This window comes from Pituophis catenifer, unplaced genomic scaffold (assembly GCF_029215685.1).
Source record: "Pituophis catenifer annectens isolate HBS135680 unplaced genomic scaffold, rPitCat1.0.hap2 SCAF_15, whole genome shotgun sequence".
NCBI classification, from domain to species: Eukaryota; Metazoa; Chordata; class Lepidosauria; order Squamata; family Colubridae; genus Pituophis; species Pituophis catenifer.
The window spans coordinates 6,562,467-6,587,173 of record NW_027256895.1 but is presented as its reverse complement, the minus strand read 5'-3'; the positions used below and the strand labels follow the sequence as shown (position 1 = coordinate 6,587,173).

Below are 24,707 nucleotides of genomic sequence, written 5' to 3'. Positions count from 1 at the left end.
CCTACCCTGAGGTGTTTTGGAGAATAGTTTGGCTCCCTCTTCTTTGTGGCAGCCCCTGAGATATTGGAACACAGTTACCATGTCTCCCCAAGTCCTTCTTTTCATTAAACTAGACATCCACAGTTCCTGCAATGGTTCTTCATATGTTTTAGCCTCCAGTCCCCTAATCATCTTTGTTGCTCTTCTCTGCACTCTTTCTAGTGTCTCAACATCTTTTTTACATCGTAAATTTTTTTCATTTTCGAATGAGTAAACGAAATATATCTTATTATTAACAGATAGCAAGGTGGCCTAAATGTGGACCTCACTCCACACAATCAGGAGGCTGTGATTTCAATCCTAGGTAGCGGAAGATATTTCTGTCTGGGGGAGGGGGTGGATGACAGACCAAATATGTGATTTCTATATAGGCATCAGGAAGGGCATCCGGACAGTAAATGCTCATCTCCATTAAGTTGTCTGAACTCCTTCCAATGCAAGGTATTACAGGATTGTTAAAAAGAAAAAAAAAATGACTGGGGCAAAATAAAGCTAAGATAGTACCAATAGTAATAGGCACTTTGGGTGTTATCCCAAAACATCTGGACATTCACTTAAACAACATCGGTATTGACAAACTGACCATGAGTGAATTGCACAAGATGCTTTATTCAGAACAGTTTACAACCTACAAAAAAAAAAAAAATCCACATCTGCCAATCCCAGGTCCTTGGAAAGGATTTGATGTGTGAAAAAAACCTGCCAAATCCACTCTGAACACCTAACTTGCATGATGAACCGTTATAAAAATAAACCTCCATATATCTTCTTAGGCCAAAATCAAAACTACATGGTTTCTGTAAATAGCAAATGGTCCTTTTATTTTTTGTTGTCAGCATTTTTTACTAGGAAAAAAGACAACATTGGGTACTATTTTCTCTTCATGAGTTGCTCCCGGTGGTTGAGTTTAGGCCGCAAAACAATGATGTAGCACTTTGGCAAGAATATGCATCCTAGTAATGCAGCACTAGAGGCCAAGATGGAGAAGACCTCCACAGCTACCATGGCTTTCCCTTTTGTGCTTAGATAGGCTGGAAAGAAGGAGATCCACACACTGCAAAAGGCCAACATGCTGAAAGTGATGAACTTGGCTTCATTAAAGCTGTCAGGTAATTTACGGGCAAGGAAAGCCACAATAAAGCTGGCAATGGCCAAGATACCCATGTAGCCCAAGACACAATAGAAGAAGAAAGCTGAACCCTCATTGCATTGTAAAATCATTTCTTGGATCTCTGAGTGCATGTTCAACTCAGGGAATGGGGGAGATGTTGACAACCAAATTATACAAATACATACTTCTAATAGAGAGCATGAAAGGACAATAGAAAAGGCCAATCTTTTCCCCACCCATTTCCTCATCTGAGATCCCGGTTTAGTGGCCATGAAAGCTACAACCACAGTGATGGTTTTGGCCAGGACGCTAGAAATGGCCACTGAGAAGGTGATGCCAAAAGTTGGTTGTCGGAGAAGGCAGGTCACCTTATCAGGTTGACTGAGGAACAACAAAGAGGAGAGAAAACAGAGGAGAAGAGAGACAAGGAGGGTGTAGGTGAGGGACCGGTTGTTGGCTTTGACAATGGGAGTCTCCCGGTGCTTAATAAATGCTCCAAATACCCAAGCTGTCAAGAAGAAGAAACAAAGAGCAGTTGAGGCCAAACCAATTCCTAAGGTTTCTTTAAAAGTTAGAAAGACCAGCAATTTCAGGATGCATCCTTTCTTTTCTTTATTTGGATAATGATCTTGTGGACATTCAAAACAGTCATCTGTATCTGGAAGAAAAGTGAAGAATTTGTCATCTATGCCATCCATGCTTTTGAAAATCATAGTGGATGATGGTTGTGATTCATCTTGACTTGTCTCCATTGAGCACCAGTGTGATCATTTGTCAATGAAAAGGCAGTTCTTCCTCTGCTCTATGCTTTAGAATTCACAAGTAAAGTGGGAAAGACAATTATCCATTGAAATCATTAAGGACCATTATTGCTTTATTAATTTTTCCAAAGCATAGAGAAGAAAACTGTAATGATAGTAAGAGGAACAGAGATACTAACTCTGAAGTAAAAATAAAGGTAAGGTTCCCCTTGTACATATGCGCTAGTCGTTGCTGACTCTAGGGGGCGGTGCTCATCTCCGTTTCAAAGCCGAAGAGCCAGTGTTGTCCGAAGGCGTCTCTGTGGTCATGTGGCCGGCATGACTCAACGCCAAAGGCACACGGAACGCTGTTACCTTCCCACCAAAGGTGGTCCCTGTTTTTCTACTTGCATTTTTTACGTATTTTCTAACTGCTTGGTTGGCAGAAGTAAGAGGAGCTCACCCCGTTACGTGGCACTAGGGATTCAAACTGCTGACCTTTCGATCGACAAGCTCAGTGTCTTAGCCATTGAGCCACCGCGACCCTTAACTCTGAAGTACAATCAATATAATCTTTTTAACCTCTTCTAAATTTTAAACTCTAAAAGATGAGCAAGGTAAAGAAACATTAGTCTTTTTATTTGAGAATAAAAGGTTGGGTCGAACGAATAAAATAAATCACCTACATTTACCATTAAAACAAGATAATAGCCTGAACTCCAGCCTGATCTTTTGTGTGCTTCTGTGTTCTATATAGAAAGTATTAATTGGTTCTAAAAACACCCACTCTATTTCCCTTTGTGGTTGGAATATCTAATCCATTCACAAATCTCCATTTGTTTGCTGAAGCTCTTTTCTCTTGCTTTCAGGTTTTGGTGGAAGATAAGATCTAGAAAATGGCAGATGAAGAAGGAAAATGTCTTAGTTCTCTCATGGTTAAAATGGACCTCAGCGTATCAAAGGGTTTGGTTGCAATTTTATACTATCATTTGTAAACAAAAAACAACGAAAAAAAAAACACATCTGTCATTGTTTATTTCAATTTGAAGTAGAGTCTTTGAAGAGTGGACATTAGTGGTCCTTCAATCATACTTTTAGGGGATGCGGTGGCTCAGTGGCTAAGACGCTGAGCTTGTCAATCATAAAGGTCAGCAGTTCAACGGTTAGAATCCCTAGTGCCGCGTAACTCTGGCAGGTCGGCAGAATTAGCCTGCAATGCTAAATTCTAACCACTGCACCATCACAGCTCAGTCTTTCCTATCAATTTGTTAACAATCTTAGGGAAAAGAACAGCAAATGAGGTTGAAAATGTGAAAAGTAACTAAAAAGATAAGAGATCATGTGATGATAGACGATCTATGGCTGAATGGATATATACACTATTTTGGGCCTCCATTTGGAAAGACTACCTCTTAAAATCTTATAGGCAAATGTTGACTCCTGAACAACGGGCTGTAATCCACAGTGCAGAAATATATTTTCAGCCTGAAGAATTTGTGAAAACTTTTAATTATATACATCCCAATGTAGTGCATTCCAATTTGCTTAAATCTATCTAATGAAACTTGATGGAATGTCTAACTTACCCTTTTGATTTGAAATCTTCCCTTCTGGACATGGAACGCAGTCGTAGCAACAGAATTGTTTTCCTTCCATTCCTTTCTTCCAGTATCCGGGGGAGCAATGGTCATTACACAGAGAAATTGGAAGTACCTGGTCATAAATATGAAAGCTTTTTCAAAGGGAGATTTTTAAAAGAGTTTCTTTTTTTTTTAATGAAAGTTTTTTATTTTTTTCAAACACACATAGAAACAAACAAACAATGCATTTTTTTCTGCCAAATCACAATTTGTACCGCTTTCAGTTTCTCAAACACCATTTTATATATTTCACTTTTAGCTATAAAATTCTTTCTCTCTAATTTTTTATTTTATTTTCCTTCTATTTTATTTTATTTCCTTCTATTTCTTCTAATATATAAACAATATTACCAATTATTGCCTTAATCTCTAATCCTAATCATTTTTTCCACTCCTCTCTTTACTTTTTTCAAATGGAAACCCTTTAAATTGAAATCAATCATTTTTCAAATATCTAAACCTAACTCTAAATTATCTTATTCAAATATTCTCCCATTACTCCCTTTTCACAATACAATATAATTTCAAATATTTTCCTTATATTCCATCATTCCAATCATAGATATTTAATAGTCAGCAGTTTTACAATTATCCCTCTTTTCCATTTCTTTTTTATCAGTTTTGACATATTTTCCCTAGATTCTATTATTGCAATTACAAATCTTAATTTTCATACACTTAAATATATAACTCATTTCCTTCCCCCTTTTCCATTTCTTTTTTTCCAATTTAACCATAATATAATTTCAAATATTTTTCCTAAATTTCATTATTCCAATTATAAATATTTAATATTCATACAATTATACACATATAGCCCATTTCCTTCCCTCTTCTCTATTTCTTTTTTATCAGATTAACCAAATAATACAGTACAATGCTACAATTTACATAAGTATATAAACCCAATTTTCCATATATATAAATATATTGACATATTTTCCCTAAATACCAATATTCCACTCATAAATCTTGATATCCATACCCTTTTTCATATCTTTTTTTTTAAATTTGATTTATATGCCACCCTTCTCCGGAGACTCAGGGCGGCTTACAGTGCGTTAAGCCATAGCCTTTATACTTTTGTATATTTATACAAAGTCAGTTTATTGCCCCCACAAACTGGGTCCTCAATTTACCTACCTTAGAAAGGATGGAAGGCTGAGTCAACCTTGAGCCTGGCGAGATTTGATCTTACTTTAATTGCAGACAGCTGGTGTTAAATTACAGTGCTTCTGTCTGTTGAGCTAAACCAGGCTCATATTTAACCCATTCCTTCCCTCTTTTCTATTTCTCTTCTGCCCCCAATTTATCCAAATATTGCATTCAAATATATGAATTTATATTTAAAGTGAAATAACATTTCACTTTAAAGTCATTCATTTCTACATCAATACGATATAATTTCAAATGTTTTAGCTGAATTCCATTATTACCATTAAAAACATTCCAAATATTATAATTGCATCTATTAAACTTACTACCATTCATTTATAGTTATAAATCTTACTATCCTTTATCCCATCCTCTTTTCTTCTTTTTCCCTTTTTTCTCTTTTCTCTTTTTCCTTTTTTCCCAATTTTAAAGGCCCTTGCTCTCCTAGTTTGCCCTGTATTTCCAACTGCTCTCCTCCTTTTTCCCCTATTCACCTTTCTTGCTTTACCACTGTTAATCCCAGTGTAATCATTTCATTTTTTTATGTTTGGTCTCTTCCCCTCTTCTTTCATTCCTTGTCTCTTTCTAACACCTCTATTTTTCTCATTGTTAATCCCAATGTAATCTTTAAAGTGCATCTCCATTTGTAACTTTTTCCCTTTTCCTTTTCTTCCCTTTGTTTCCTTTTTCCCACTATTTTTTTTCCTAAGTCTTCTCTTTTTTTCACTGTTACTACCACCATAATCATTTAATTTTTCATAATCAATGACTTTATTTTTAGTACTATTTTCTTGTTTCTCGTTCTTGGTTTCTTCCACTTGGGTATGTTCCAGCACAGTCTCTGGTTCATTCCGTTTAGGTTTTCCATGCATCGTTGTAACAATTTCATTTATTTCCAATTTGAATGATATGCGCATCGTTTTAATCATTTCAATTAGTTCCTGTGACATTTAGTTGTTTCCGAGTTGTCTTTATTCCAATTTTAAGTTTTGCTGGGTTCCACTTTCTTTGAATGTCGATCTAAAACATCTTATACAAAAACAAATCCTCCTTAAAAGTTCCCATCTGCTCTTATCACTTTAAGAGATTTTTAAAAGAGTTTCTAATTCTTCTCCAATATGGCAGGAAGCAATATTTGACTTCTTAATCTGTTAGTGAATTTTATCAAATTTGATATATAATTTATATAGATTTCAACATCTTTTCAATTGATAATTGCAATCCAAATATGAAATGTTTTCTCATTGTAATGTCAGTTTTGTAAATGAAGAATATTTTTTTTTCAGAATATGCCTTTCTTCTTTCAAAAACCGAAATTAGATTTACAAATTACATAGATTTATACAGAGACTGTGTTCAATATGGATTTACAGACAGACACCTTCATGATATCATAATGAATCACAATACAATCCATTCAATGTGTCCATACCTGGTTAAAAGCAGAATGCCAGACAATCAGATCGTCATTAATGAATACTTTTTTCCCTTTTGGAGCACTGGGATCTATCCTTCCAACTCTAACTCTCTGAAAGGACCTGTTTGGAAAAGTGATCATGTTGGTGATGTCGAACCCTCCAGTTGTTTCCCCTTTCTCATTCAGGAACACTCTCTCCCCAGCAGAATTGTTGAAAGAAATGCCTTGAAGAAATGGATGGAGCTACTTCAAAGAGAATGAAAGAGAGAAGGAGTTGGAAGGAGCTAATAATAATATTCAAATTTTATTTATTTATTCTTCCCATTCCTGCAATAATGCTCAAATAACTACATGGAGAAAATTGACAATCCATATTGCATGGAACTTTATAGATCTTCTCTATAAATGATTTTAAGGAAATATAGGGAAAAATTCATTCAATAAAAGCAAAATGAAAACAATATTTTGAATATGATATAGACTCACTACTTAAACAATGAATCAAACCTACACCATCCATAATCTTATTTTATGTATCATCTATCTATCTATCTATCTATCTATCTATCTATCTATCTATCATCTATCTATCCATCCATCCATCCATGCATCCATCCATCCATCCATCCTCGAGCTATCTATCTATCTATCTATCTATCTATCTATCTATCTATCTATCTATCTATCTATCTAAATCTAGTTTGGTCTGATCTTTCATCAGAATAGAGCCGGAAGGGACCTTGGAGGTCTTCTAGTACCAGCCCTCTGCTCAAGTAGGAGAACCTATACCATTGTAGACAAGTGACTGTCCAGTCCCTTCTTAGAAACTTCCAGTGATGGAGCACCCACAATTTGTAGTGGCAAGCTGTTCCACTGGTTAATTCTTCTAGCTGTTAGGAAGTTTCTCCTTAATTCCAGGTTGCTTATCTAGATCTGATCTAAGATTATCTAGATTAATATTTTCTGATACAAAAATAAGACGGTAATTAACATATTAAAAATTGTTAATTACCGTCTTATTTTTGTATCAGAAAATATTAATCTAGATAATCTTAGATCAGATCAATTTTTAATAGTTATGGAGAATGTCTTTCAAAATATAGATTTTTGTTTAAACCAGAACTAAAATTAAGAGGTCAACTAAATTTAAGTAAGATGCATAACATATGTATAGCATGTAGGCATCACCTGCCAAGGCTGCAGAGCTTGAAATTCAAACCTTTGACTTTCTCTGTGTGGGGCTCTAGATCTCACTGCCTCATGCAATGAATGTGCCACTGCATAAACAGCATTGTAGATACTGTAGCTTTGGCCAGTCATCTGCAACTCAAACAGAGCACCAGGCAGATTATCCAAATTCTCTTCTCCGCTACAAGTTTCATCGATCATTGAGGGTGATTCTTCATTTGAAAGTGAACAGTCAAACAATTGCTCCCAAACATCTTGAAGAAATCCATCTTTGTGGGTTGAAGGTTTGATCACTTGAAGAAATTCTTTAAAGCCTTGAACGTCTCTTGACTGAACAGTAAAGGAAAGAGCTCCGTGGAACAACTGGAGATCCCAGCTCTTTTGAAATCCTGTCAGTGTGAAATCAATTGGGAACATCAAGATCCAAACCTTCCTAAATGACGCACTCTTTTTGTTTTCAGGATCACGTAAAAACACAATATTTCTGAGCCACAGAATTGTGAATAGTTCGCCGTAGACAAGAAAAACATTGGCTTTCTGATCTGTCAGTATATTAAAAATAGTAGACATTAGATCGAAAAATTCTGATAGATCTTCAAGTGGGGCTTGGTGTGGAATCTTTTGTGTGAAGGCTAAACAGATCCCATTTTGGGAAAGCAACGGATTCAGTTTCTGCAAGAAATGTTCTCCCTTATTCTTATCGAATGTAAAGACTCCAATCCAGGTCCATGCAAAATGGAGAAGAAGATGTATAATTCCACTGTATTGATGCTCCTCTTTTGGGACCAAGTAATAAAGTGAAGAGAACTCAGTAGCCTGGAGCTCTTCTTGGGCAAAGGAGCCATAGGTCAGCTTAACAAAGAAAGAGAGTCATTATTCATGATGATGGAGGGAAAAATATTAGAGAATGACCTCTAATGTTCATTAAAAAAGAAAACCAATTTATCTTTTACTGCTCTCCCCAAATTACCTGCGGAATTTTGAAGAGATTTATACTTTCTGCCATACAGGAAGAAGTAGAAGCATCTAATCCTCCAATAATGGCCATGAGATTCTTCTGGCTATCACATTTGTAGTTAGGAAAAAATCCCTTAGATTTGAAAAGCAGGTCCAGAGTGGTACGGTAGGTCATCCTTGGGTTGTAGTAACTGTCATGGATGTGGAACCCAAGAGTAACCTTAGGTAAGATCTGGGAGTCTTCATTGATCTCCTTCACAGCAAAGACCAAGGCGAGGGCATGCTGGTAGAATTTGGGGACTATACTGCCAATAAATTAAAAAAAACTTATTGATTAAGAAATTTAAACATTGTTATAGTTTGGCATCATTTCTAAATGAAGAACAAACATTTCTGTCTCTGATGGAAGTAGGACGATGAGAATTGCACATAATAAAATACTGGAGTAATTTATAGTGTTTCCATGTATTTCCATGCCTTACAATAAATAAGCACTACAGCAAATTGAATAGTCAGCTTTTTTACATGCTACTACTTTTATTTTCTTTCAGTTTAGCACAAACAGAATATGAACAAATTCAGCAAATACCATGCATTTACTGCTAGCATATTTTGTGAGGAGTCATAATGCAGATCTTTAAAAAAAAATTCAACTCATCGAATATTCTTTAAAAAAACTTATTTTGGCAAACATTTAATGTATGAATGAAAAAGACTTTAAGACTTTAAAGCATTTTCACAAAAAAGATATTAACTTAAAGAAAACTTTCTTCTCCCACATCCAGATATACTCAAAATACAAAGAAAGATACAAAATCTGCATTATGGTCATAAAAACCTTTAATCATATAAGAAATATTGGGGAGTTCAGTAAAATTGGGGAACACATCTGAAGGAAAAAAATATTACATTGGCAAGGGATAAAGTTGTACAGAACGATGGTCCTTTAATTCAATTTCATAAAATGTGTAAAAAATGTGAGACACCATCCCACCGATGATGAGGTCACCAGGCTGGAACCACTCATGTGGAACAGGGAAAGCTTCACTTGCAGGGCATCTTAGAGTAGCTACTCTGTGCATGGAGAACATCAAAAGGAACAACATCTTTCTTTCTATTGTGATGGAGAAAATGTCTGGGTCTGTCATTCAAAGAGAAGTTGTGGCAGATAAAACAGGAGGAATGAATCTCACAAAGTCAGCCTTATCCTTTACTGCCTCCATGCAGCTCCCATGATATTTATGAGGACTATTTTTCAATTCCTATTTCCTTCTGCACAGAACATTTGCTATTTCAGTCAAAGAGAAGTTCTGGCAGATAAAACAGGAGGAAAAGAATCTGCCGAAATAAACCTCATGAAGCCACCCCTTTGTGCTCTCATGTGGCTCTAGAAGTAATTATATAGGTTGTTTCTCCATTCCTATTCCGTTCTGCTGAGAACCTTTGAAGGTTTTGGCCTACTGGGATAACCAACTGATTTCAGCTATGTGTAAGGTATATAATTTACCTTTGAAACATTGGCAAGCTGGCCTTGTTTTCTTTGCATAGCTGACCAACATCTTTCTCTCTTTTGTTGGGTCACCTAATAATTGACTGATTGCTTTGAAAATACTTGAAACAGTAGAATTGGGAAGATATTTTGGAGATATTTTTTTTCACTTTTCTATAGTTCTTCAAATACATTCAGTAAAAAGTTATACATTCTTTTCTTGGATGTTTTAATTCCTACTTCTGGAGGCTTTAATTTTTACTAATATTAATCACTTTTGCTCAAGATATGATGTATTACAGAATAACCTGCCAAAAATAAACTAGGCAAGATTCACCCTGCCTTCTTTCTTCCTGTCTCCAATAAGGCAGCAGGGCCTCCCTAATCTTCAGCTTCCTCTTTAGCAGGATATAGTTATCCATTTCAACATAATTACTTCACTTGTTTTAAATCAACTTACAAATCCTGATCATGTTGTCCTTCTGAATTCTTTCTCCAAAGCACCTCAGGGTAGAACAAGAAGCAATGGGTGGATACTAATTAAGGAGAGAAGCAACTTAGAACTAAGGAGAAATTTCCTGACAGTTAGAATCATTAATCAGTGGAACAACTTGCCTCCAGAAGTTGTGAATGCTTCAACACTGGAAGTTTTTCAGAAGATGTTGGATAACCATTTGTCTGAAGTGGTGTAGGGTTTCCTGCCTAAGCAGAGGGTTGGACTAGAAGACCTCCATGCTGCCTTCCAACTCTGTTCTTCATTCAAATGACAGTTAAGAAATACTAGGGGATACACTAAAAGTTTCAGTTCACCATAAGGTCATATATTATATCAGAAAGTTTGGAAGTCATTATTATAGCTAGGCCATCATCCTTCCAGAGGCGCTTTTTCAAGAGGTAACTTGACTTTCTGGTTTTTCTTTGAAGATGTTTCACTTCTCATCCCAAAAGCTTCTTCTGCTCTGGGTGGATGGTAGGGAATGGAAGGAGTCCAAAAAAGCACAATTCTTTTTTATATATAAAGGATATTCAGATTCTGATCATGTCACATGTTTTCCCCCAAAAATGACAAATCTAATTGTGTGTCTGTGTATGTGAGAGAGTTGCAGAGACAGAGACAGAGATAGACACACACACACACACACACAGAGAGAGAGAGAGAGAGAGAGAGAGACAGAGAGAGAGAGAGAGAGGGAGGGAGAGAGAGAGACAGAGAGAGAGAGAGAAAGAGATAGAGACAGAGAGACAGAGAGAGAGGCACAGAGAGAGAGAGAGAGAGAAAGAGAGAGAGAAGGAGTGAGAGAGAGAGAGAGAGACAAAGAGATAGAGACAGAGACAGAGACAGAGAGAGAAAGAGATAGAGACAGAGACAGAGACAGAGATAGACACACACACACACACACAGAGAGAGAGAGAGAGAGAGGCAGAGAGAGAGAGAGAAAGAGAGAGAGAGAAAGAGAGAGAGGCAGAGAGAGAGAGAGAAAGAGATAGAGACAGAGAGAGAGAGAGAGAGAAAGAGAGAGAGGGAGAGAGAGAGAGACAAGGAGATAGAGACAGAGACAGAGAGAGAGAGAGAGAGAGAGAGAGAGAGAGAGAAAGAAAGAGATAGATATAGAGATAGAGATAGAGATAGAGACAAAGACAGAGACAGAGACAGAGATAGACACACACAGACACATACACACACACAGAGAGAGAGAGAGGCAGAGAGAGAGAGAGAAAGAGAGAGAGGCAGAGAGAGAGAGAGAGAGAGAGAGAGAGAGAGAGAGAGAGAGAGAGAGAGAGAAAGAGATAGAGACAGAGAGAGAGAGAGAGAGAGAGAGAGAGAGAGAGAGGGAGAGGGAGAGGCAGAGACAGAGAGAGACAGAGAATGTATTGTGCATGTGGATGTTTATGTAGACTATAAATTAATCTCCTAACCAAGAAAGCTTAATTCATGAAGTCTTGCTATTTTGCCGGGTTGAAAAGGAGAATGGATTAAGTTATAGAATCTTGGAAAAATAATTGAAAATGCAGCAGTATGTGCAGTTATTTTGAAAAGAATAACAGAGTTAGAATGGACCTTGGAGGTCTTCTAGTCCAACCCCCTGCTTAGGCAGCAAACCCTACACTACTTCAGACAAATGGTTATCCAACCCCTTCTTTAAAAACTTCCAGTGTTCGAGCATTCACAACTTCTGGATTAATTCTTCTAACTGTCCAGAAATTTCTCCTTAGTTCTAGGTTACTTCTCTCCTTGATTAGTTTCTACCCATTGCTTCTTGTCCTACCCTCATGTGCTTTGGAGAATCGGTTGACTCCCTCTTCTTTGTGGCAGCCCCTGAGATATTGGAACACAGTTACCATGTCTCCCCAAGTCCTTCTTTTCATTAAACTAGACATTCTCAGTTCCTGCAACCGTTCTTCATATGCTTTAGCCTCCAGTCCCCTAATCATCTTTGTTGCTCTTCTCTGCCCTCTTTCTATAGTCTCCACTTCTTTTTTACATTGTAAAAATTTTTCATTTTGGAATGAGTAAACAAAATACATCTTAATATTAACAGATAGCAAGGTGGCCTAAAGGTGGACTTCACTCCTCACAATCATGAGGCTGTGATTTCAATCCTAGGTAGTGGCAGATATTTCTCTCTTGGGGTGGGGGGAGACGACAGACCAAATATCTGCTGTGATCTCCATATAGACATCAGGAAGGGCATCCGACCAGTAAATGCTCATCTCCATTAAGTTGTCTGAACTCCTTCCAATGCAAAGGATTACAGGATTGTTAAAAAGCAGCCAAATCTATTTAATTATTTTAATTTTTAATTATTGTTGTGTCTTGTGTTTTTAAACTGGCTGTACACCGCCCTGAGTCCTTCGGGAGAAGGGCGGTATAGAAATAAAACTATTTTTTACATGTAAAAGCATGTAAAAAAAAAAACACTTTCAAAAGGCTCTGACAATCCCAGCTGACTTGCCTGATCGGCAGAGGGTTTTTTAAAAGCTGGGATCATCAGAGCCAAAAGAGCCAAAAGGAAAAAAAAAAACTTTTTTTCTTTTACAGGACTCTGATGATCCAAGCTGAGTTGCCTGATAGGCAGGTAACTCAGCTGGGATCGTCAGAGCTTGGATCGTCAGCGGCATTTAAAAGAAAAAAAGCCTCTGATGATCAGGCTCAGCTGGGCATAGTGGACAGGGGCAGGGATTTTCGTACCGGTTCTCCGAATTGCCCGCCGCCATGGCTACCTACTTGCCCGAGCCAGTCCGAACCAGGAGCATTTCACCCCTGGATAGTACCAATAGTAGTAGGCACTTTGGGTGTTATCCCAAAACATCTCGAGATTCACTTAAACAACATCAGTATTGACAAATTCAACACCAGTCAATTGCACAAAATGCTTTATTTAGAGCAGTTTACAACCTAGAAAAAAAAAATCCACATCTGCCAATCTCAGGTCCTTGGAAAGGATTTGTTGTGTGAAAAAAACCTGCCAAATCAACTCTGAACACCTAACTTGCATGATGAACCGTAATAAAAATAAACCTCCATATATCTACTTAGGCCAAAATCAAAACTACATGGTTTCTGTAAATAGCAAATGGTCCTTTTATTTTTTGTTGTCAGCATTTTTTATTAGGAAAAAAGACAACATTGGGTACTATTTTCTCTTTATGAGTTGCTCCCTGTGGTTGAGTTTAGGCCGCAAAACAATGATGTAGCACTTTGGCAAGAATATGCATCCCAGTAATGCAGCACTGGAGGCCAAGATGGAGAAGACCTCCACAGCTACCATGGCTTTTCCTTTTGTGCTCAGATAGGCTGGAAAGAAGGAGATCCACACACTGCAAAAGGCCAACATGCTGAAAGTGATGAACTTGGCTTCATTAAAGCTGTCAGGTAATTTACGGGCAAGGAAAGCCACAATAAAGCTGGCAATGGCCAAGATACCCATGTAGCCCAAGACACAGTAGAAGAAGAAAGCTGATCCCTCATTGCATTGTAAAATCATTTCTTGTATCTCTGAGTGCATGTTCAACTCAGGGAATGGGGGAGATGTTGACAACCAAATTATACAAATACATACTTCTAATAGAGAGCATGAAAGGACAATAGAAAAGGCCAATTTTTTCCCCACCCATCTCCTCATCTGAGATCCCGGTTTAGTGGCCATGAAAGCTACAACCACAGTGATGGTTTTGGCCAGGACGCTAGAAATGGCCACTGAGAAGGTGATGCCAAAAGTTGGTTGTCGGAGAAGGCAGGTCACCTTGTCAGGTTGGCTGAGGAACAACAAAGAGGAGAGAAAACAGAGCAGAAGAGAGACAAGGAGGGTGTAGGTGAGGGACCGATTGTTGGCTTTGACAATGGGAGTATCCCTGTGCTTAATAAATGTTCCAAATACCCAAGCTGTCAAGAAGAAGAAACAAAGAGCAGCTGAGGCCAAACCAATTCCTAAGGTTTCTTTAAAAGTTAGAAAGACCAGCAATTTCAGGATGCATCCTTTCTTTTCTTTATTTGGATAATGATCTTGTGGACATTCAAAACAGTCATCCGTATCTGGAAGAAAAGTGAAGAATTTGTCATCTATGCCATCCATGCTTTTGAAAATCATAGTGGATGACGGTTGTGATTCATCTTGACTTGTCTCCATTAAGCACCAGTGTGATCATTTGTCAATGAAAATGCAGTTCTTCCTCTGCTCTATGCTTTAGAATTCACAAGTAAAGTGGGAAAGACAATTATCCATTGAAATCATTAAGGACCATTATTGCTTTATTAATTTTTCCAAAGCATAGAGAAGAAAACTGTAATGATAGTAAGAGGAGCAGAGATACTAACTCTGAAGTAAAAATAAAGCTAAGGTTCCCCTTGTACATATGCGCTAGTCGTTGCTGACTCTAGGGGGTGGTGCTCATCTCCGTTTCAAAGCTGAAGAGCCAGTGTTGAACGAAGGCGTCTCTGTGGTCATGTGGCCAGCATGACTCAACGCCAAAGGCGCACGGAACGCTGTTACCTTCCCACCAAAGGTGGTCCCTATTTTTCTACTTGCATTTTTAACGTATTTTCTAACTGCTAGATTAGCAGAAGTAACAGGAGCTCACCCCGTTACGCGGCACTAAAGATTCAAACTGCTGACCTTTCGATCGACAAGCTCAGTGTCTTAGCCATTGAGCCACCGCAACCCTTAACCCTGAAGTACAATCAATATAATCTTTTTAACCTCTTCTAAATTTTAAACTCTAAAAAGTGAGGAAGCTAAAGAAACATTAGTCTTTTTATTTGAGAATAAAAGGTTGGGTCGAACGAACAAAATAAATCACCTACATTTACCATCAAAACAAGATAATAGCCTGAACTCCAGCCTGATCTTTTGTGTGCTTCTGTGTTCTATATAGAAAGTATTAATTGGTTCTAAAAACACCCACTCTATTTCCCTTTGTGGTTGGAATATCTAATCCATTCACAAATCTTCATTTGTTTCCTGAAGCTCCTTTCTCTTGCTTTCAGGTTTTAGTGGAAGATAAGATCTAGAAAATGGCAGATCAAGAAGGAAAATGTCTTAGTTCTCTCATGGTTAAAATGGACCTCAGCGTATCAAAGGGTTTGGTTGCAATTTTATACTATCATTTGTAAACAAAAAACAACAAAAAAACCCCCACATCTGTCATTGTTTATTTCAATTTGAAGTAGAGTCTTTGAAGAGTGGACATTAGTGGTCCTTCAATCATACTTTTAGGGGATGCGGTGGCTCAGTGGCTAAGACACTGAGCTTGTCAATCAGAAAGGTCAGCAGTTCAACGGTTCGAATCCCTAGTGCCGCGTAACTCTGGCAGGTCGGCAGAATTAGCCTGCAATGCTAAATTCTAACCACTGCACCATCACAGCTCAGTCTTTCCTATCAATTTGTTAACAATCTTAAGGAAAAGAACAGCAAATGAGGTTGAAAATGTGAAAAGTAACTAAATAGATAAGAGATCATGTGATGATAGACGATCTATGGCTGAATGGATATATACACTATTTTGGGTCTCCATTTGGAAAGACTAAGCCTTAGAATCTTATAGGCAAACTTTGACTCCTGAACAACGGACTGTAATCCACAGTGCAGAAATATATTTCCAGCCTGAAGAATTTGTGAAAACTTTTAATTATATACATCCCAATGTAGTGCATTCCAATTTGCTTAAATCTATCTAATGAAACTTGATGGAATGTCTAACTTACCCTTTTGATTTGAAATCTTCCCTTCTGGACATGGAACACAGTCGTAGCAACAGAATTCTTTTCCTTCCATTCCTTTCTTCCAGTATCCAGGAGAGCAATGGTCATTACACAGAGAAATTGGAAGTACCTGGTCATAAATATGAAAGCTTTTTCAAAGGGAGATTTTTAAAACAGTTTCTTTTTTTTAATGAATTTTTTTTATTTTTTCAAACACACATAGAAACAAACAAACAATGCATTTTTTTCTGCCAAATCACAATTTGTACCGCTTTCAGTTTCTCAAACACCATTTTATATATTTCACTTTTCGCTATAAAATTCTTTCTCTCTAATTTTTTATTTTATTTTCCTTCTATTTTATTTTATTTCCTTCTATTTCTTCTAATATATAAACAATATTACCAATTATTGCCTTAATCTCTAATCCTAATCATTTTTTCCACTCCTCTCTTTACTTTTTTCAAATTGAAACCCTTTAAATTGAAATCAATCATTTTTCTAATATCTAAACCTAACTCTAAATTATCTTATTCAAATATTCTCCCATTACTCCCTTTTCACAATACAATATAATTTCAAATATTTTCCTTATATTCCATCATTCCAATCATAGATATTTAATAGTCAGCAGTTTTACAATTATCCCTTTTTTCCATTTCTTTATCAGTTTCCACATATTTTCCCTAGATTCTATTATTGCAATTACAAATCTTAATTTTCATACACTTAAATATATAACTCATTTCCTTCCCCCTTTTCCATTTCTTTTTTTCCAATTTAACCATAATATAATTTCAAATATTTTTCCTAAATTTCATTATTCCAATTATAAATATTTAATATTCATACAATTATACACATATAGCCCATTTCCTTCCCTCTTCTCTATTTCTTTTTTATCAGATTAACCAAATAATACAGTACAATGCTACAATTTACATAAGTATATAAACCCAATTTTCCATATATATAAATATATTGACATATTTTCCCTAAATACCAATATTCCACTCATAAATCTTGATATCCATACCCTTTTTCATATCTTTTTTTTAAATTTGATTTATATGCCACCCTTCTCCGGAGACTCAGGGCGGCTTACAGTGCGTTAAGCCATAGCCTTTATACTTTTGTATATTTATACAAAGTCAGTTTATTGCCCCCACAAACTGGGTCCTCAATTTACCTACCTTAGAAAGGATGGAAGGCTGAGTCAACCTTGAGCCTGGCGAGATTTGATCTTACTTTAATTGCAGACAGCTGGTGTTAAATTACAGTGCTTCTGTCTGTTGAGCTAAACCAGGCTCATATTTAACCCATTCCTTCCCTCTTTTCTATTTCTCTTCTGCCCCCAATTTATCCAAATATTGCATTCAAATATATGAATTTATATTTAAAGTGAAATAACATTTCACTTTAAAGTCATTCATTTCTACATCAATACGATATAATTTCAAATGTTTTAGCTGAATTCCATTATTACCATTAAAAACATTCCAAATATTATAATTGCATCTATTAAACTTACTACCATTCATTTATAGTTATAAATCTTACTATCCTTTATCCCATCCTCTTTTCTTCTTTTTCCCTTTTTTCTCTTTTCTCTTTTTCCTTTTTTCCCAATTTTAAAGGCCCTTGCTCTCCTAGTTTGCCCTGTATTTCCAACTGCTCTCCTCCTTTTTCCCCTATTCACCTTTCTTGCTTTACCACTGTTAATCCCAGTGTAATCATTTCATTTTTTTTATGTTTGGTCTCTTCCCCTCTTCTTTCATTCCTTGTCTCTTTCTAACACCTCTATTTTTCTCATTGTTAATCCCAATGTAATCTTTAAAGTGCATCTCCGTTTGTAACTTTTTCCCTTTTCCTTTTCTTCCCTTTGTTTCCTTTTTCCCACTATTTTTTTCCTAAATCTTCTCTTTTTTTCACTGTTACTACCACCATAATCATTTAATTTTTCATAATCAATGACTTTATTTTTAATACTATTTTCTTGCTTCTCGTTCTTGGTTTCTTCCACTTGGGTATGTTCCAGCACAGTCTCTGGTTCATTCAGTTTAGGTTTTCCATGCATCGTTGTAAGAATTTCATTTATTTCCAGTTTGAATGATATGTGCATTGTTTTAATCATTTCAATTAGTTCCTGCATCATTTTGTTGTTTCTGAGTTGTCTTCATTTCAATTTTAAATTTTGCTTGGTTCCACTTTCTTTGAATGTCGAGATCAAACATCTTATACAAAAACAAATCCTCCTCAAAAGTTCCCATCCGCTCTTATCACTTTAAGAGATTTTTAAAAGAGTTTCTAATTCTTCTCCAATATGGCAGCAAGCAATACTTGACTTCTTAATGTGTTAGTGAATTTTATCAAATTTGATATATAATTTATATAGATTTCAACATCTTTTCAATTGATAATTACAATCCAAATATGAAATGTTTTCTCATTGTAATGTCAGTTTTGTAAATGAAGAGTATTTTTTTTCAGGATATGCCTTTCTTCTTTCAAAAACCGAAATTAGATTTACAAATTACATAGATTTATACAGAGACTGTGCTCAATATGGATTTACAGACAGACACCTTCATGATATCATAATGAATCACAATACAATCCATTCAATGTGTCCATACCTGGTTAAAAGCAGAATGCCAGACAATCAGATCGTCATTAATGAATACTTTCTTCCCTTTTGGAGCATTGGGATCTATCCTTCCAACTCTAACTCTCTGAAAGGACCTGTTTGGAAAAGTGATCATGTTGGTGATGTCGAACCCTCCAGTTGTTTCCCCTTTCTCATTCAGGAACACTCTCTCCCCAGCTGAATTGTTGAAAGACATGCCTTGAAGAAATGGATGGAGCTACTTCAAAGAGAATGAAATCGAGAAGGAGTTGGAAGGAGCTAATAATAATATTCAAATTTTATTTATTCATTCTTCCCATTCCTGCGATAATGCTCAAATAACTACATGGACCAATCTAGTTTGGTCTGATCTTTCATCAGAATAGAGCCGGAAGGGACCTTGGAGGTCTTCTAGTACCAGCCCTCTGCTCAAGTTGGAGATCCTATACCATTGCAGACAAGTGACTGTCCACTCCCTTCTTAGAAACCTCCAGTGATGGAGCACCCATGATTTCTAGTGGCAAGCTGTTCCACTGGTTAATTGTCTTTACTGTTAGGAAGTTTCTCCTTAATTCCAGGCTGCTTATCCCGATTTGATCTAAGCTTATCTAGATTAATATTTTCCAATACAAAAATAAGATGTTAATTAACAATTGTTAATTGTTATGGAGAATGTCTTTCAAAATATAGATTTTTTTTTAAACCAGAACTAAAATTAAGACTTCAACTAAATTTAAGTAAGATGCATAACGTATGTATAGCATGTAGGCATCACCTGCCAAGGCTGCAGAGCTTGAAATTCAAACCTTTGACTTTTTCTGTGTGGGGCTCTAGATCTCACTGCCTCATGCAATGAATGTGCCACTGCATAAACAGCATTGTAGATACTGTAGCTTTGGCCAGTCATCTGCAACTCAAACAGAGCACCAGGCAGATTCTCCAAATTCTCTTCTCCGCTACAAGTTTCATCGATCATTGAGGGTGATTCTTCATTTGAAACTGAACAGTCAAACAATTGCTCCCAAATAACTTGAAGAAATCCATCTCTGTGGGTTGAAGGTTTGATAACTTGAAGAAATTCTTTAAAGCCTTGAACATCTCTTGAATGAACAGTAAAGGAAAGAGCCCCGTGGAACAACTGGAGATCCCAGCTCCTTTGAAGTCCTGTCAATGTGAAATCAATTGGGAACATCAAGATCCATACCTTCCTAAATGACGCACTCTCTTTATTTTCAGGATCACATAAAAACACAACATTTCTGAGCCACAGAATTGTGAATGGTTCGCCGTAGACAAGAAAAACATTGGCTTTCTGATCTATCAGTATATTAAAAATAGTCCACATTAGATCGAGAAATTGTGATATAATTTCAAATGGGGCTTGCTGTGGAATCTTTTGTGTGAAGGCTAAACAGATCCCATTTTGGGAAAGCAACGGATTCAGTTTCTGCAAGAAATGTTCTCCCTTATTCTTATCGAATGTAAAGACTCCAATCCAGGTCCATGCAAAATGGAGAAGAAGATGTATAATTCCACTGTATTGATGCTCCTCTTTTGGGACCAAGTAATAAAGTGAAGAGAACTTAGTAGCCTGGAGCTCTTCTTGGGCAAAGGAGCCATAGGTCAGCTTAATAAAGAAAGAGAGTCATTATTCATGACGATGGAGGGAATAATATTAGAGAATGATCTCTAATGTTCATTACAAAAGAAGACCAATTTATCTCCTACTGCTCTTCCCAAATTACCTGTGGAATTTTGAAGAGATTTATACTTTCTGCCATACAGGAAGAAGTAGAAGCATCTAATCCTCCAATAATGGCCATGAGATTCTTCTGGCTATCACATTTGTAGTTAGGAAAAAATCCCTTAGATTTGAAAAGCAGGTCCAGAGTGGTGCGGTAGGTCATCCTTGGGTTGTAGTAACTGTCATGGATGTGGAACCCAAGAGTGACGTTAGGTAAGATCTGGGAGTCTTCATTGATCTCCTTCACAGCAAAGGCCAAGGCGAGGGCATGCTGGTAGAATTTGGTGACTATACTGCCAATAAGTTTTAAAAAAATCTTATTGATTAATATATTTAAACATTGTTATAGTTTGGCATCATTTCTAAATGAATAACAAACATTTCTGTCTCTGACAGAAGTAGGACAATGAGAATTGCACATAATAAAATACTGGAGTAATTTATAGTGTTTCCATGTATTTCCATGCCTTACAATAAATAAGCACTACAGCAAATTGAATAGTCAGCTTTTTTACATGCTACTACTTTTATTTTCTTTCAGTTTAGCACAAACAGAATATAAACAAATTCAGCAAATATCACGCATTTACTGCTAGCATATTTTGTGAGGAGTCATAATGCAGATTTTTAAAAAAAAAAGTTCAGCTCATCGAATGTTCTTTAAAAAAACTTATTTTGGCAAACATTTAATGTATGAATGAAAAAGACATTTCTTCTCCCACAACCAGATATACTCAAAAGACAAAGGAAGATGCAAAATCTGCATTATGGTCATAAAAACCTTTAATCATATAAGAAATATTTGGGGAGTTCAGTATAATTGGGGACCCATCTAAAGGAAAAATATATTACATTGGAAAGGGATAAAGTTGTAGAGAACGATGGTCCTTTAATTCAATTTCATAAAATGTGTAGAAAATGTGAGACACCATCCCACCGATGAGGAGGTCACCAGGCTGGAACCACTCATGTGGAACAGGGAAAGCTTCACTTGCAGGGCATCTTAGAGTAGCTACTCTGTGCATGGAGAACATCAAAAGGAACAACATCTTTCTTTCTATTGTGATGGAGAAAATGTCTGGGTCTGTCATTCAAAGAGAAGTTGTGGCAGATAAAACAGGAGGAATGAATCTCACAAAGTCAGCCTTATCCTTTACTGCCTCCATGCAGCTCCCATGATATTTATGAGGACTATTTTTCAATTCCTATTTCCTTCTGCACAGAACATTTGCTATTTCAGTCAGAGAGAAGTTCTGGCAGATAAAACAGGAGGAAAAGAATCTGTGGAAATAAACCTCATGAAGCCACCCCTTTGTGCTCTCATGTGGCTCTAGAAGTAATTATATAGGTTGTTTCTCCATTCCTATTCCGTTCTGCTGAGAACCTTTGATGGTTTTAGCCTACTGGGATAACCAACTGATTTCAGCTATTTGTAAGGTATATAATTTACCTTTGAAACATTGGCAAGCTGGCCTTGTTTTCTTTGCATAGCTGACCAACATCTTTCTCTCTTTTGTTGGGTCACCTAATAATTGACTGATTGCTTTGAAAATACTTGAAGAAGTAGAATTGGGAAGATATTTTGGAGATATTCTTTTTCACTTTTCTATAGTTCTTCAAATACATTCAGTAAAAAGTTATACATTCTTTTCTTGGATGTTTTAATTCCTACTTCTGGAGGCTTTAATTTTTACTAATATTTATTCACTTTTGCTCAAGATATGATATATTACAGAATAACCTGGCAAAAATAAACTAGGCAAGATTCACCCTGCCTTCTTTCTTCCTGTCTCCAATAAGGCAGCAGGGCCTCCCTAATCTTCAGCTTCCTCTTTAGCAGGATATAGTCATCCATTTCAACATAATTACTTCACTTGTTTTAAATCACCTTACAAATCCTCCTCCTGTTGTCCTTCTGAATTCTTTTTTAAAATAAAATCTTGAACTGGGAAGACTTAAAGGACTATCTGAATTGGATATTATTTGAAAAGAAGAAAAAAAAAGAAAAAAGGACATCAAATGGACTTGAATTAGAACTATATAATAAATTAAAATAAAAACTATTTCTTCTTAAATTGAAAATATGGAAAATTGGGAGCATGAGTATGAGGAATTGAGGGAGATATTGCAAAAGGTGCGAGAAGTGTTTAAGAGAAACAAAGAAGTGGACGATTGGATAGAATATAAAAGGAAAGAAAGAGAAAAGATAAATGAGAAGCAAGAATATAATGTTGGAAAGAAAATAATTGAAGGAAAAAATATAGATGATTACACTGAGATCAACAGTGATAAAATAAAAATAGATATGGGGGAATATCTCTCAAAAAAGAAGGAAAGAGAAGGAAATGGGAAAAGAGTAAGGGGGAGAACTAAAAGGGTAATAAAGTTAAAAATTAGAGAAAAGATGCAGGAAGGAGGATACAATAAACACAAAAAAAAAAAGAAGAGGAAGAAAGAAATAAGTGAATGGGAGAAAGGGGAGAAAATATTAAGAAGTGGAATTCAGGAGAGCTTAAAAGAAAATGGTTAAAAGGGGAAAGAAAAAAATGTAGTAGAAAGAAATCACAGCAGTAATAAGTTGATTTAAGGGAATGGCATTAGTAGTAAAAGTTGTATGTAAGAAATAAATTGAAATAAATATATAGATTACTGTAAAAAGGAATACTTAATTGCAATTAAGACATAAAATTGAAATGAAAGTAAAGAAATGTGTGCTAAAGATTGAAAAAACAAAGGAAATTGAACGTAAGAAATGAAATTGAAATGATAAATAAATGATGTAAGAAAATGTAAGTAGACCAGCAGATACAGAATGGTTTACTTTATATGTAAAAATAGCTGGAAGTAATTGAAATATTAAGAAAAGAGAAAAATAACTATTGAAATGGAAATAAGAGGTGGAAAGTTAATTAAGCTGAAAGATTTTAAGGTAAAGATGAAATAAGTTGAAATACAATGTTAAGAATTTTAAAATATGATGGGAATTTTGAGGAATATATGCAATAAAGGGAGAGAAAAACGGGGATGCCTGGACACCATAGGAAAAAAAGGACTGAATTAAAAATGAATACAGCAATAGAGAGAGACAGAAGAAGGAGTAGGGAGATTGAAGGAAGGGAGAAGGAGAGAGAGGAACAGAAGAGAGGGAAGAGGAGAGGAAGAAAGGAAAGGGGAATAAGAGTAGGAGAGAACATTAGACGGGGGAGGAAAGGAGGAGGGGGAGAAAGGAAGGTGAATTAGAGAAGGAATAGAAGAGGAGGGAAGAAGAAGGTAGAAAGGATAAAAGAAGGGAGGGAGAGGAAGAGAAAGAGAAGAAAGATTGTTGTAAAACAAAAAAGATGAAATGGAAAAAAGGTATCCCTGGACATGTTTAAATATATTAAGAATGAATTATTAAAAAATTAAAGGAGAATGTATATGATTAAGAATGGAAAAAATAGAACTTGAGAGTGAAAGAAGATACTGTTTATAGAAATAAGAATAGAAAAATTAAGATTGGGTTCAAATATCATCAGACCCCAGGAGTCCACAGATAGAGGGTTTGCAGAAGTAAGTTCTCTGAACTGGAAAAAATTTAAGATGAATTCCTTTTTTTCATATCAATTGAGGTCCCAAGAACTATTAAAGCAAGCCCCTGCTTTTAGTTACCAGGATAATCTCTAAAAAAATAAAACACCAAAAATGTTCATGAAACATTTGGAAAGGCCCAAATAAAAGTCAAACCTACTTCATCGTACCATTTATTTTTCTTGGTGTTTCAGCTAAGATGGCAGACAAGGCAATCAAGCACTGTGAAACATCAGCATTGTGAGAGGATTACTAAACTTATTAAACATAATATTGAGTTAGCAAGTGTGCTATGCCACCCATCTATGCCCATCTAGTTTTTCTGACCCAACTGCAACCACCCAGCCATATCCACCTAGCGGCTGTGAGTTGTCCCCTTCTTTCAAGAGGAGTTAGAAAGGAGGTTACGTACATGGATAGAGGTTTCCAACAAATCCTTTGGCAGCCCTTTATGTTCAATCATTGCTCGGTGACGCAATGCTAAGAAAGTAGAATTTCAGTCTAACTATGCCCACACTCAGAAGGTTGATCCTGGTTGACTCAAGATTGACCCATTCTTCCCTCCTTCCAAGGCCAATAAAATGAAGACTCAGATTGTTGGGGGCAAAATGCTGACACTGCAAACCACCCTTAGAATAATGTAACACTATGTGCATGTACGCCACTTTCTCTGGAGTTTTTCTATGCCACTTTCAGCCTTCTGCTTCTCATGATATGGCTTCACCTTGGGCCTTATAACAACTATTACCATATTTTTCGGACTATAAGACACACTTTTTTGTCTCCCTTAAAGAGGATGAAAATGTCTGTGTGTCTTAAAGACTGAATATTGCTG

At 36.3% G+C, this 24,707-nt stretch overlaps 2 protein-coding genes across 2 annotated transcripts; both read right to left on the bottom strand.

Moving 5' to 3' along the window:
• Positions 1–909: 909 nt before the first annotated feature.
• LOC139324814 (vomeronasal type-2 receptor 26-like) lies at positions 910–12,952 on the bottom strand. Its single transcript, XM_070954565.1, has 6 exons — positions 12,927–12,952; positions 8,261–8,552; positions 7,291–8,142; positions 6,118–6,345; positions 3,477–3,603; positions 910–1,808 (listed from the first exon to the last, which is right to left on the bottom strand). The coding sequence occupies exons 1-6, from the start codon at positions 12,950–12,952 to the stop codon at positions 910–912; spliced, it is 2,424 nt and encodes an 807-aa protein (XP_070810666.1).
• Positions 12,953–13,371: 419 nt separating this feature from the next.
• LOC139324813 (vomeronasal type-2 receptor 26-like) lies at positions 13,372–21,330 on the bottom strand. Its single transcript, XM_070954563.1, has 6 exons — positions 21,158–21,330; positions 20,307–20,598; positions 19,337–20,188; positions 18,572–18,799; positions 15,939–16,065; positions 13,372–14,270 (listed from the first exon to the last, which is right to left on the bottom strand). The coding sequence occupies exons 1-6, from the start codon at positions 21,328–21,330 to the stop codon at positions 13,372–13,374; spliced, it is 2,571 nt and encodes an 856-aa protein (XP_070810664.1).
• Between the last annotated feature and the right edge of the window lie 3,377 nt (positions 21,331–24,707).

What these genes read in the sequence shown, in the direction of transcription:
- LOC139324814 (XM_070954565.1), bottom strand. Translation starts at nt 12,952, where the DNA reads ATGGCGGCGGGCAATTCGGAGAACCG. An exon ending in AAGCTCTGCAGCCTTGGCAG is followed by an intron (nt 6,346 to 7,290) that starts GTGATGCCTACA and finishes TCTTTGAAGTAG; the next exon opens with CTCCATCCATTTCTTCAAGG. An exon ending in GGCATTCTGCTTTTAACCAG is followed by an intron (nt 3,604 to 6,117) that starts GTATGGACACAT and finishes ATTTATGACCAG; the next exon opens with GTACTTCCAATTTCTCTGTG.
- LOC139324813 (XM_070954563.1), bottom strand. Translation starts at nt 21,330, where the DNA reads ATGCACAGAGTAGCTACTCTAAGATGCCCTGCAAGTGAAGCTTTCCCT. An exon ending in CAACTTTATCCCTTTCCAAT is followed by an intron (nt 20,599 to 21,157) that starts GTAATATATTTT and finishes ACTTATTGGCAG; the next exon opens with TATAGTCACCAAATTCTACC. An exon ending in GAAGATTTCAAATCAAAAGG is followed by an intron (nt 14,271 to 15,938) that starts GTAAGTTAGACA and finishes CTTTTCTTCCAG; the next exon opens with ATACGGATGACTGTTTTGAA.